General features: G+C 42.2%; 1 protein-coding gene across 1 annotated transcript in view; it reads right to left on the bottom strand.

Annotated features, from left to right (window-relative positions):
* Positions 1–1081: 1081 nt before the first annotated feature.
* GET4 (guided entry of tail-anchored proteins factor 4) overlaps positions 1082–13566 on the bottom strand; it is a 102122-nt gene continuing 89637 nt past the window's right edge. The window contains exons 6-9 of the mRNA XM_086940563.1: positions 12673–12813; positions 12507–12582; positions 10493–10565; positions 1082–2466 (exon numbers count right to left, since the gene is read on the bottom strand). Of these exons, the coding sequence (XP_086796689.1) occupies positions 2378–2466; positions 10493–10565; positions 12507–12582; positions 12673–12813 (379 nt within the window). The 3' untranslated portion in view covers positions 1082–2377. The remainder of the gene's footprint in view (positions 2467–10492; positions 10566–12506; positions 12583–12672; positions 12814–13566) is intronic.

The raw sequence follows: 13566 nt of genomic DNA, 5'->3' as shown, positions 1-13566 counted from the left end.
AAGGTAGAGGCAGGCGCCAGGGGAAGGTAGAGATGGCACGACCGATACTGACCCATAATCCAATCCATAAGACCCCACAGGCGTCAAGGCCGGAGCTATCGGCGTGGAGCCTGGTGGGGCCTCCCCCGAACCTGCGGGGTCCAAAGGTGCACCAGAGGGACGGGCCGCTCAAATATGCAGCACATGGCTTCATATAATTGTTTCACTTGAGTGGAGGGTCACTTCGGCTTCCGGAAACGGGGTGCGGAGTCGAACCTGGCTCTGGCACCGCAGACCCGTGCCTAGAGTGTTGATGCTCCTTAACTGTCTTGTCGGACAACAGATGAGGTGAAATCAAAGTTTGTTTAGACTTCTTATGCCTCTTCCTCGAGTGACCCGAGGACCTAGAGTATAAAGAAGAGGACTTGGGGCTCGTGGAGCAGTCCCACGACCTTTTCTTCCTCAATCTGACAGGGACACTCCCGCAAGGGCTTCGGCACAATAGCCCGGCAGTCCGAGCAGGACTTTGAGTCGTGGTCGCACTCAAGACATCACAAGCAAACGAGATGTGTGTCGGTTACCGACATGGCTCTCTGACAGGCACCACACAGCTTGAAACCAACCCATCTAGATGTCATCCTCAAAACATAAGAACAATCTCTTGACACAATGCAGAAAAAAGCAAACAAAAAGAGACAGAGGGGTAGTTATTCTCCGGATCAGTGCTTAACTGGCGTAAAAAAAAACTTATGTCTGCTCGCCTGGGTGGCGCCTAGATTGGTGACCGCGGCATCACAACCGACGCCAACTACGCTGGCGACGTCACGCTGAGCCCAAGAAAGCCACCCGAAGGCACGCAGGGTTACTGCTCACGCAAAAGTTTCCGGATCCAGTCTGATGCCTGGGAAATTCAAAAGTGTAGAGTTTTTCTGTAACAGGTACTTTGTGTACTTGCACAAGAAATGTGTGGATGGTGGTAGCTTTGGATGGGAAACGTAGTGAGGGCTATGTCAAAAGCGATGCATGTCTAACCTGTATAAAAAAAAAATAAGTTAGTCTCATTAGCATTAAGACAACATTTTCAAAAATCCAGTGCGGACAATCCCAGTACAAAGAATTTATTTGAACCCTACAACAAACACAAACGGTCTTTCAAGTCATTTATTTTTACACAAAATAAAATGTTTTAGAATGCATGATATTTGCGTTTGATACTTTTTTCCTAGAAAAAAAATAACATAGGTTTGATACTTCCATTCTTGAAATCATACTGGAAACAAGTGATCTGTAAAATGTTCAGGTGCAGGCTTATTTGACCTAACTCATGCCTCTTGAAATGTATTTCCTTTACTATTTTGCCATTTATTTTAGTATCCATAAAATGTTAAAGGAAATAAGACTGAAAAATAAATATTGTAATATTTGTGAACCCACATTTTCGGAGTATCCCTTTTACTATTTTACTAATATCAATGTATGTGCAATTTAGCTTGAAAAAAAATCCTGCTTCTTCTAGTAAAAACCTTGTTCCTTGCACTCCAACACTCAAAAACTTAAAAAGTGATTTATTGTACATTAAGTGTGTGGGTGAAACAAAGAATAGGATTAAGTGTTTGTATAGAGCTGGTTTGACGACATACACTTTCGCAGGGTTATGTATTTAATTGTGGCTTGTTTAATTATGAGCAATAATTACAATCGGAGCCTTTATCTACATTCAACATGTGCCATTTTATATGGAAGTTTAGATGAAAAAGCAGGTGACAAACAGGTAAAAATCTATCCGAAAGAACGGAGGAATTCCAGCCGACATAACTTTCCCAAACGCTCCTTGAACCTTGCTATTCTGAGCAGTGGCAGCAACAGAATGGGCAATGATTGGTATTCCAACATTCCTGGCTTGTGCTAGTCTACGTGCTCAGTTATGTCTGTGTTGGCTGGTTTGGAACCCATTTGGCACAGTGATGACAGAAAATAACTTACCCAAGCTTTCAACACATCCCACTGTGATAGAGCACAAATTATTCGTTTTTGTGGACCAGCTGTGGTCAAATATCTTAAAATAAAGGTGAAAGTCAAGTGTTATGGCTAAGTTGTGCATCATCTCTTAAAAAGAAATACTGCACTTGAACCCAAGACTAATTCGGAATATATAAAAAAAAAAAAAATCACCATTCTCCTTTTTAAGGGTTTGCCAACTGCGCTGCGATCAGTTCTTCTGCCTACAATTCTGGTATAAATATTAGAGATCCAACTTCTGTAGCCATTGCTTAACAGAATGTATCGAGTCTTGGCAGCTGCATAGAAAGAACTTGCCAGACTAGAATCCTGAATTGGTCTTTTGAGTTATCATTTATCTCTAATTCATGCAGCTCCTTGGAAGAAAACAGCATGTCTCTCAATCCAGTTCAATGGGACTACTGTCATCTGGGCCATCTTCAACGTCTTCTTCATCTCCAGCTCCCATCAAGCTATTCAATAGGTTTCCTACAAGACAAAATAGTTGTGTTAAAATCCACAATCTTAGAACACCATGCCTCCCAGAACAAAAACAAAGCCTATGCATAGCTTTCAATTTCAAAAACGAATAATATAAGAGCAGAGAAAAACAATCTTTCTTTTTGCTTGCTTTACCTTCAGGTCTTTCAAGCTATTGTATTGTGTATGCATAACTAAAGATAATAATAATGGGCAATTTAATAGTTGGTGTTAGTTTTGGCTCTGCATTGACACAGCAATGTAAATATCAATTGCTACATCAGGGCATCACTCGTGCTTGTAAAATGTATTTCTGCATCTGCCTACTGCAATCCTTTTCCCTACCTTATTATAAAGTGTAAGAATGGGAGAGAGACTGCAAACATTGAGGAATTTTATATTAAATTTACAGATTAATTTAGAATTTTGATAGGTCTCAGAGGGCAATCATATCTTAATACCAGGGATCCTAACTCCACCACGTTAAGCTTAAAGGCTGCACATGTTGCAGGTGTAGGAGAACAACGCCATAATGTTCCAGGAAGTGTTGATTAATAATGGATGTAAAACACTTGAGGATAGCAGTTCCTAAAGGGGATTACGGCTCATTGGGCTGCAGACTGAATGCAGGAAGGGTGAGCAAAAAATGGTTAGAATATGGAAAATAAGTAGGTCCCAGGATGGATCTCTCATATAGGGGATCTCATCTATTTTGTGAAGGTAGCATAATCCATCATTGGGTGTTTTGTTCCTAATGGGTTCGGCGCTGCTATCCCCCACGGGTTCCCGGGAAGGCTATTTGGCGGAGATCTTTTTGTAAAAAGCATTGGCATAGCCAATAGGTCTCGCTTTTGGGACGTTATAAGTAATTAGTTATGCAGAAGAATATCCTTTGTGCATCAACACCAACTGTTGCATGGTTAAATACCTATAAACACTCCTCCCTGACAGTGATGCTCAGCAGGATGGCACAGCCATAACGGCTGGAATACAATGACAAGGGAGAAAGGAAGGATGAAAAATAATTTGTAAGCGTGAGATACAGAGACAGAAGTGTAAGGTGGCAGCATAAAGAGGTATGAGCGTTTTTGCCACCATTGAAATAAAGGAAAGTGGAGATTTAGAAACACAAAATCGGGTGAACGCATTTTCCCCATTGAATTCTATTGAACTAGAGGCAATTTCAGGCAGGAGACCGCTAAAATGAAATCACATTTTGCTTTTGGAACTGCCTCCAAGTCAATCACCGGCCTCAACCTGTCATCGGAACAGCAGTCTGCAGAGAACTGCCCTCACCCAAGCAGCGCCTAGAGCCGTACAGCGGACTGTCATCTGTATTGGCTGGGGGAACCTGTTTATTCTTCCTGCTTCAAGCAGGAACAGAAGAGGACGGCACAAGACAAAGCCACCGTCCGGGAGCAAGGCAAGTCATTTTTATTTTCCCATCCTCCCCCCCCCCCCCCCGGTCACTACCGTGATACTTGGTGGCAGCCGCTACTGGTCGCAAGATCAACAAAAAACGCTACATAACAAATATTATATATTCAAAACCCTGAAACACCGCTCATGAAAATAACCAAAATGCATACAAATGTCATCTGATCATGTGTTTAAAAAAAAAAAGATTTTTTTTTAAATGAAACTTCATTTTTCAGTTCCGGAGTTGGCCAAGACCTTTTGTTTTCACCAAAATTATATGTGCAATATACTTAGCTATAGGGGCTTTCAGCCAGCTCTCCTCATCCACTACTCTGGTATATCATTCACATTTTGTCCCTACCCACTATAGCACACAGCATGAAGCAATGGGACAGCCCACTTCAATCATTGGCTAACTTTACTGTGAGAGATTACATTCTGCTCTTTCGAAAGAAACACATACCCACAAAAAGTTGTTCCTTTCAAGCCTGGGAGCGCTGGGGCAATGGGTGCTTTCTGAGAACAAAATATTTGCTTTTTTTCAATTTTGTTTTCGTTAATATTGGCGAGAGCCTGGTAGCTTCTAGAAAAGTTTTATAACATCCATGGCAACACATGAATTGACAAAGCCAAAAGGCTAACAAACACCAGACCAACTGATTTGCCAATGCTTGTTAAACAGTGCACTCACTGAATACTAAATGTGAAACAAAATACAATCCCTTGTTGCAGTGCAGATACTCAAACACAGAGTCAAACCTGGGAAGGAATACTTAACTCTGTAAGCATCTGTTTGTGGCATGTTGTACTGTAGATTCACATGCTCAGCATACTTCTGCCATCGAGTGTTGGGTCTGAATGTGTGCAAGTTGTTTTTCTTTGAAGAAGTCTTTCGAGTCACAAGACAAAGTAACTCCTCCTCTTGGTGATATTGTGAAAGGGCATCAACTCCATTGTTAGATCAGTAAAGAGATAGATGTCCATGCAAATGAAATAGTGTAAAGTAACTGCAACGACCACAGGTGTCAGGGGAGGAGGGTGGGTGCATGTAAATAAGTAACATTCAGTTTGAGGCACCTATGGCTGTAGATACACATGATCAGCACAGGCTGTACAGCAGTCCCTCGCCATAAGCAGTGGCTAGCCTGTGAGTGTTGCAGGTTTTTGAAACAGTACAAAGCACTGCCTGCCCTACATTGCTTGTTGGTGCTAAAACATCGACACAATAATGTTTGGTGAAAGTGTGGTGTAGACCATGTAGCTTGCTTTACAAATATCAGCTTTTGGGATATTACCCAGGAAAGCCATGGAAGCCCCTATTTTACGAGCTGGTGTTCCCTAGGGGATGTAGGCAATGTAATTTTAGCTTTGGCATAACAGGTCTAATTTTAATTATCCATCTAGAAATGTCTGTCTTAGATATGAGGTTTCCTGTTTGAGGGTGCAAAAAAGCAACAAAGTTGTTTAGTTTTAAGAAACTCTTTAGTTCTTCCAATAGAATACATTAGAGCTCTTTTGACATCTAGGGTATGAAGAGCCCTTTCTGCAACTGAATCCGTTTGCAGAAGGAAAACTGCTAAATCTACTGACTGATTGACGTTGAAAGATTAAACCACTTTTGGGTTGCTTCTAAGGACCACTCCATCTCTGTACAGCTGGAAGAAAGGTTCTTCAAGATTAATGCCTGCAGCTCACTGGCAAGCCTAAGTGAGGTAATGGCCACTACAAAAGCAGATTTCCAGGACAAGAACTGTAGGGAACAGTTGTGCAGTGGTTCAAATATTGGGCCCATAAGTTCGATAAGTACTATGTTGATATTCCATGCTGGTGCAGGTGGAACTAAAGGTGGAATTCATCTTTTAAGGCATTCCATGGATGCCTTAATTAATGGTTCCTTTAACAAGGATAAATGTTGCCTGCTTTGTAGATAGGCAGTAACTGTGGCTAAATGTAGACGTATGGAAGAGTAAGCAAGGCCAGAGGTCTGAAACTGAAGAAAGTAGCAGACAATGTTCTCCACATTTACATCAAATGGATTAATTTGTATACCATGACAGCAGAAAACAAATCTTTTCCACTTAGTTGCGTAGCATGCTCTAGTTGTTGGTCTACATGCTTCTTTAAGAATCCTCATATGTTCACGAAGTAGATGAAGGTATCCAAATTCATTGACCTCCGGAGCCAAATCGCACAGTTGAGATACTTTGGATTTGGGTGTCTGATTTCTCCATGGCTCTGAGTGAGAAGGTCCGTGTTGAGGGGAAGCTTCTGGTGGGAGAACTACAGAGAGTTTGAGCAGTGTAGTGAACCATGGTTGGCGAGCCCAAGTGACCGCTACTAGAATGAGGGTGAAAGACGTTTGCCTGAGCATCTGAACTACAAATGGAGGGAGGGATGGAAAAATATAGGCAAATATCCCTGACCAGTTAATCCATAGAGCATAGCCTTTGGACAGTAGGTGTGGGAACCTGAAGGCGAAGTTTGGGCATTTGCGTTGTCTGCAGTTGCGAACAGGTCTATCTGTGGAAACACCCACTTGTGAAAGTATAGGAGAAAGGCTTGCAGGTGGAGTTCCCATTCGTGGACTTGTTGTCACATCCTGCTAAGGAGGTCGGAAAAGTGGTTGTCCATCCCAGGGAGGTGTTCCGCCAGCAGATGGAAGCTGGGACATATTGCCCAACACCAAATCATCTGAGATAGGCATGATATCTGTGTAGTGTATGTCTACCCATTTTTTTGTAAATCGTACATGGTTGTCATGTCCGTCCAGACCAAAACAACCTTGCCTGTCAGGTGAGTTAGAAATGTTTTTAATGCTAGGTGAACAACTTGAAGCTTGAGGTAGTTTATGTGGGGATCCTGGTGACTGGTATCCCAGAGACCCTGAACTGTGAGATTCTGAAGGTAAGCACCCCATCCTGTAAAGGACGCGTCCGCTGTGAGAATGATCTTGGGAACAGGGTTGAGAAATGGCCGCCCCTTTGATAGGTTGTGTGTTCCACCACTGCAGAGATCAATGAGTGCGGCATCCACAAACACTAAATCTTGTAGCTGGCACTGTGACTAAGACCACTGATGTGCCAGACATTCATGCCGCGGTCGCACATGCATTCGAGCATTTGGTACTATTGCGATGCAGGATGCCATCATGCCTAAAAGTCTCATAACTGTTTTGACTGTTGTGCTAGGTTGAAACTGCTATAGGAGTGTTTGGAGATTTTGAATCCTGGCCACATCTGGGTATACTAAACCCAACTGTGTGTTCAGCATGGCAACTAAATAGGGCTGAATCTATGAAAGGTTAAAGGTGTGATTTCTGTACGTTGATAGTAAACCCCAGTTGATGGATGGTGTGTGTGTGTTGTTGACACAGGAGATGTGTATTAGCTTTGATGAGCCAGTCATTTAGATATGGAAAGACATGAATATTCTGTCCGTGTAGATGGGCTTCTACTACTGCTAGACATTTGGTTAACACCCAGGGTGCAGTAGTGACTCAGAATGGAAGAACTTTGAACTGATGGTGCTTTACAACTAGAACAAATCTGAAGTATTTGCGATGAGCTGGGTGGATTGGAATGTGCCAGTAAGAATCCTTTAAGTCTAGTGCTGACAAAGTCGCCTCGCTGAAGCAGTGGGATCAATTCTTGAAGAATGACAATATGGAAGTGTTCTGATAGCATGTAATGATTTAAGGGCCCGAGATCTAAGTTAGGCACACTCCTGCACCTTGATGTTAAAGAAGGACGGGCTTCATGGCTCCGTTGAGGAAAAGAGCCTCCACTTCCTATTTGAGCAGGATTTGATGTTCTATAGAGAGACTGGGAGGTGGAATGTTTGGAGGTGTAGTTATGAGCTCCAGACAATAACCATGTTGGATAATGTCCAACACCCATTGATCGGATGTTATGGCTTTCCAGGCGGGGAAGAAATGTTGAAGTCGTCCCCCAACAGGTGTTAAGTGGTTGGAGGAAATACACAGAGTCTCACTTCTTGGAGGTGGAGGGAGCGGAGCATGTTGAGGCACCCCTACCTCTATCTTTTGAATTATTTCCTCTATATGTGCCCCTGTAAGATGCTCTTTATCAAAAGGCAGATTTAATAGCGTTTATTGCACCTCTGGCTTGCAGCCACAAATAGGTAGCCAAGCATGTAGACGCAATAATACACTTGTGTTGACTTCTCTGGCTGCTGCATCTGTCGAGTCTAGGGCACATTTAAAGGAATTATTAGAGATTAACCTTCCCTCATTTACAATCTCATGTCCCATTTTTTTATACTCCTCAGGGAAATGTTGGAGTTTTTTTCCATTTCATCCCAATGTGCCTCGGAATATCTTGCTAAAAAGGCTCAAGTTTTAGTGATCCGCAAATGACTGGATGGTTGTGCTGGCACCCGCTTCCCTAAAGCATCAATAAGTTGGGATTCCTTACCACGTGGAGGAGCATCTGCTGAAGATCAAGAATTAGCTCTTTTACAGGCCTTAGATACAACTAACGAGTCTGGGGAGAACTGACCTTTGATGTAAATAGGGTCTGAGGGTGCAGGCTTATATTTCTTCATTGATCCTGGGAATAATTATAAATGCACGCACTGGGTCTTTGAAAATGTCATCAGCGTGTTTAAGCATAACTTTAAGCATAGCAGGTATTGACATGCTCTATGCATATTGAACAAAGTTTCAAAAAGGAAATCATCCTTTGTGCTCTTTGTGCAGGGGTACCTGGTGATGTGCTGCTGCCCTAGTGATGAGGTACTGAAAAGATTTAGCATCATCAGGGTTATGGTCTGGCTGGGTAGAGATCTAGGTCAGCATCACCGGATGGGAGGGGGTGGTCTGTGGAAGGAGGGGGTGGTGGTATTAATCAACAAAATAATTATCCCAAGGATCAGTGGGCTGTGGATATGAATCAATTCTTCCCCCCGTCAACTGTGGGAGACTGGAGTCCGATCTGGTGTGAAGTCTTCTGGTTCACTATGAATGGCGTGGTGAAGGTGGTGGCAGTGAAGAGGGTGCAGGAGATGGATGAGTTGGAGGAGAAGAAGGAAGAGGAGCATGATGCAAAGGGCTGGTGGCAATGTCTTTCTTCTTTTTAGTAGGCACTGGTACACCTAGGCCTAGGGCCTCCACAAAGGAAAACTGGTGCTTAGGTGACTTGGGAGTGCACAGGCTCAGCTAATATATGGGGAGTGTGAGAATGTGAATGTACCTTTTCTGCTTTGGATCGAGCTGCTCCAGCATGATTTGGGGCCAACTAGAGGCAACTTAAATGTAAAAGTCAAAGGTTTTGGTACCGAAGTGGTTTTCTTGTTCAGATCTGACGTAATCACAGCCAATAGGGGTGTCAGTAGCAGATGGTCAGTGCCTACTGTGACCTGCTGGTAGTGGTGGCCTGGTAGCCGCAAAGTCAATCGAAACCGAATATTTTTTGGGAGGTCAAACAGGGGTACTCACTGTACGCTGGCCCGAAGGAAGATTATGCAAATGGAGACCAGTGTCTAGGTCGGAAACTGAGCACAATCAGGAGTCATGTATGGAAAAGGCCTCTTCCTCAGCTGGAGAGGCCTCATGAAGCTATTCCTGTTCGACATCTTGACCGAAGATGTTTGGTGTCTCTTGGACCTCTCTGCACATGCATCTCGCTGCAACACACCAGACGGTCACGTAATGTCTCTTTCAATCTAAAGGATTCACACTTCACAATTCGCTTTCTGATGGTCCGGAGACAGACACAAGTTGCAAACCTAATGGAGGTCGGTTCTTGGGTACTTCATTTGGCAGTTGGGGCAGAAGCAAAATGGAATTTGTTCCATGAGCAGGGCATACTCTGTCGAAGCTGGTTGAAATGAAGATTCGGGCCAAACGGGCAAGGTCCAAATGCCGCAATGGGAGCACGTTGAATCAACGGGTGAAAGTGCTCTGATTTTGAAGACGCAATGATGGAAAATGCAACCAGAACAATATAGACGAGAGTGGAAATGAACAGCGAACCGAAAGGAACCGGAAACATCTTGAAATGGAGCGCCACAAACCAAGTCCGGACCAGACAGTGGAAAGAAAACAATCTAGCAATGGACTCAATGCCCATGTGCATTATCACCAAAAGGAAGAGTCACTGTCTTGTGACAAAAATCTTCTTAGAAGGAAAACAACTTCATCACATCCGGACCTAACACTAGATGGCGAAAGTATGCATAGTATGTATATCTACAGCCACACACGCCTCGAACAATACATTATATCTACTGTTATTAGTCTTACAGGGGAAAGAAGACAGAACAACCCTTCAGGTGATGTAACTACATGCTTTACATATGACATTATTAATAAAGTGTTGCGCACAACCTGTGACGCTCAGTTCATTCAACTATCAACCTTTAAATAAAGAGCAATATACATATTTAATAGACTTGAAACAAAAAAGGACAGAAAAGTCTATAAGATTTTGTTCTGCAATTCCACAGCATTTAATAATTCACAACTTACTCAGGAGTTGTAGATTCCCATCGTGAGAAACCAGAGCCCCCATGAAGGTCCAACATTAATTAGGGGATGCAACTTTGAAGGGTTCCTTTGTAATTGCAACAAGGTGAATAAGAATCACGTTTTAGTTACCTAATAAACCTCCGTAGGACGACGTCTGCTTAGGCGGTACTCCGAAAAATAGCTGTCCTATCCTGTCGAGGTACTGCAAGATAAAAAGCAACTTGAGAACTCAGCACATGAATTTAACGAATGGAGCGTCCTCAAATGTGATTAACCTGGTTACTGGACCATCAAAGAGTGTTGCTGTTTTGTAAAAAGTCAGAGATACAAGATACAATGGGATCTAGGTAGAACTGCACAGTGTGAACTGGTATATGGTCACATATTTTACGTTGGTGCATTTGCAAATTCAAACTCTTCATGAAGTTTAATCATTTCTACCACACCCTAATTATTCATCTGGAAAGAGGTGGCAATTGTTGAAAATTACCATGGACAAGGTGAATTAGCATAAAGATTTAAAGCAAGAATATAATATTTCAGCTAACCCATCACTGCATAAACACTGCTCTTAAAGTATACAGGAGAGGGAGAGGCACTCTTCTCTCTCAATCTGTTAAACTGGCTCTGGCAGAACAATGTAAGGAAAACAATTCATTTTAGCTCTGATCAGACCGCTGAGCCCTTACTATATTTCTTCTTCTGTAGTTCAAAAATAGGAAAACAGATCAGTGAAAAGAGTATTTAATATCCCAAGTTCAACAACATGAAGGACTTTCTTCCAAAAGCCCACAAAACAGACCAATCAAAATCTAAACGTGCTAAGCATATTCGTGTTTTGAAATATTGTTTAGGGTGTTCACTATAAAAACGGACTAAAAGCAAAGCACTGCAAACACATTCAATGGCTAAAGGCAAAATCACAGAATAGATATGAATAAACGCAAACTCAGCAAAGGTGGTTTCTATAATTGTGTACAAAAAAAACATAAAATCAGTCCCGGCTGTGCCATGTCTCCACCTCGGAAGACATTTAATAACCCGAGAAGTTAATGTAACCATAGCAAACAGGTAGCCTCGATGGCCACCCAGCTGTACTATTCAGGGTATTACAATATCAACCCTTGCAAGGTCAAGTCTGATCTCGACAAAAGGCACCCAGTGACCCAGAAATTGTAGCAGGGCCAGAGGAAAATAAATCCATTCTTTACATAGACAACAAAGCTAAAATGTGTATGTCATCTCTCTCCTGCTTGTGGCTGCCCCGAGGTGAGGCAGATTTATGTACCTCACTGGAAACGGGGTGGCAGGGATAAGAGAGTGGTTGCTTCTGCAGCACAATGCACATAGTATGTGCACTGACTAGCCAGAGTAAATGGACAGGGCAAAAAAGCAATGTCAAATCTTTTTTTTCCGAAAGAAGCAGGCAAGGTCGGACTGAGCCACAGGGCAAGGTTTTAGTTTTTCGGGGTGTTTGTTGGCCTGGGCTATGGTCAGGTAGACCGGGTTTTACTGCTGATTTTACAGATGCTACAACAGACATTGCCTGCAGCAAGCACAAATGCATGCAGTCTCCCATAACATGAAAAACGCATACAGCATGTCTTTCCTGTTTCAGAACTGCACCGATTTGCAAGTGTGGCCACTTGTTTAGCTATCTGATTTGCTAAGTGGGGCCACTTTTATTTAGTGCCCTGTCAACAGGCCCAACTGTATCAGGATGTCTACACTTCTTCATATAAAACATTGAGGATAATCATCAGAGGTCCACAGCGGACTAGTCCAAATCCAGTTTTGGGGGGCCTACACATAATCACTTCTCAAAGGCGAAAAAGCTAACGGTTACAAAGTTTTAAAAAATCCATCCAGTCACCCCCATGAGCTTGAGGCCAAGGTCAAACAAAGGCCCTCCTGTTCAACATCCAACGATCTGCCACCGCTTAATCAAGTTAAATAAAGGCCACCTGGCAGAAAAGTATTACATATGAACTTGGAATGTGATGCAACTAGGTTGTAAAACTCTTTACTTTTAAAATCAATAAAGTTTTACCCCCCAAATATAACATGTGGAAAGAAAAAAAAAACACAAATCAAGAATGAGCCTGTGGGTTTGACAACTTAAAGCTCTCCCACTTCTACTCACCTCATTATACATTGGGTCTCTCTTTAGGGATGGTTGATACTGCTCACACAAGACAGTAAATACTGTTAATTTCCCACTGAAAAGAACAATTAAGAATAAAGTATGAACACAGTTTTACAGAGTTGAAAAACACAATTTCGTTCAAAAATCAGAAAATAAATCATACCCTTCTACTGCCAGTAACAGGAACCAAATGAAATTTAATAACGGTTGTACAAACGGAGGTCCCGTTTCTATCGAAGGATGCCTCTGCGTATATGTTGTAAAAACCACGGAGGCACTAGTTTTGTTTTTTAAACACAGGAATCTGTAAGAAAAAAAAATAAAGAATAACCACAAGATCAAATTGGTGTTCTAACTCCAAAAACTTATTTCGGATCAGTTCAGACAAGCTTTATTCGACGATTGTCATAAAAGCAGACAGTACAAATAAATATAAATATGAAACATATAACAGAGTTAAAATTTGTAGGTACATTACATATAAAAGTTATACATCCATTTTCATCATTGTACATTGAATTAAAATTTGAATTTGGCACCATGAATACATGTTAATCATTTGACATTCTATTTCTAATGGTCCAGGCCCAGCCCAGGAATTTTGCCACAGCTATGTAAACTGTCATATCAGTGCAGGAGCGAATAATTCTAACTGCCACCGACCCCCTGTTGGTGCCCATCAACCTGCACATTAGGCGAAGCCATATTCTCCGGGGGACTGCATACACTGGGCATTCAAATAGCTTATTTCGGATCATAAATGCACAAATAATGCTACTGAGTGCCTAAATCACAAAGATAAAAACACTTAATTTGAAGAGAGTTGGAACACAGAACCAAAATTGAAAAGTTGGCTTAATTTCTCAAGCTTTATTTAAGTCTCACACCTTGCAAAAATAATAGTAGTAGTACTGGAAGCCTTATAGACTCACAGAGTAGGTCTCCTCCATCATTTTAGGTGCTTCAGATGGGCCCAGGCTCTATGCAATCTGAGCTACATCATATGGCACTGTTCGTCCTTTCAGAATTACTTGATACAGATCTGGACAGAGGTATC

The sequence above is a fragment of the Lissotriton vulgaris genome, chromosome 10 (assembly GCF_964263255.1).
Source record: "Lissotriton vulgaris chromosome 10, aLisVul1.2, whole genome shotgun sequence".
NCBI lineage: Eukaryota > Metazoa > Chordata > Amphibia > Caudata > Salamandridae > Lissotriton > Lissotriton vulgaris.
Note: the sequence above shows the minus strand (reverse complement) of the source record. Positions and strands in the feature narration are given on the sequence as shown.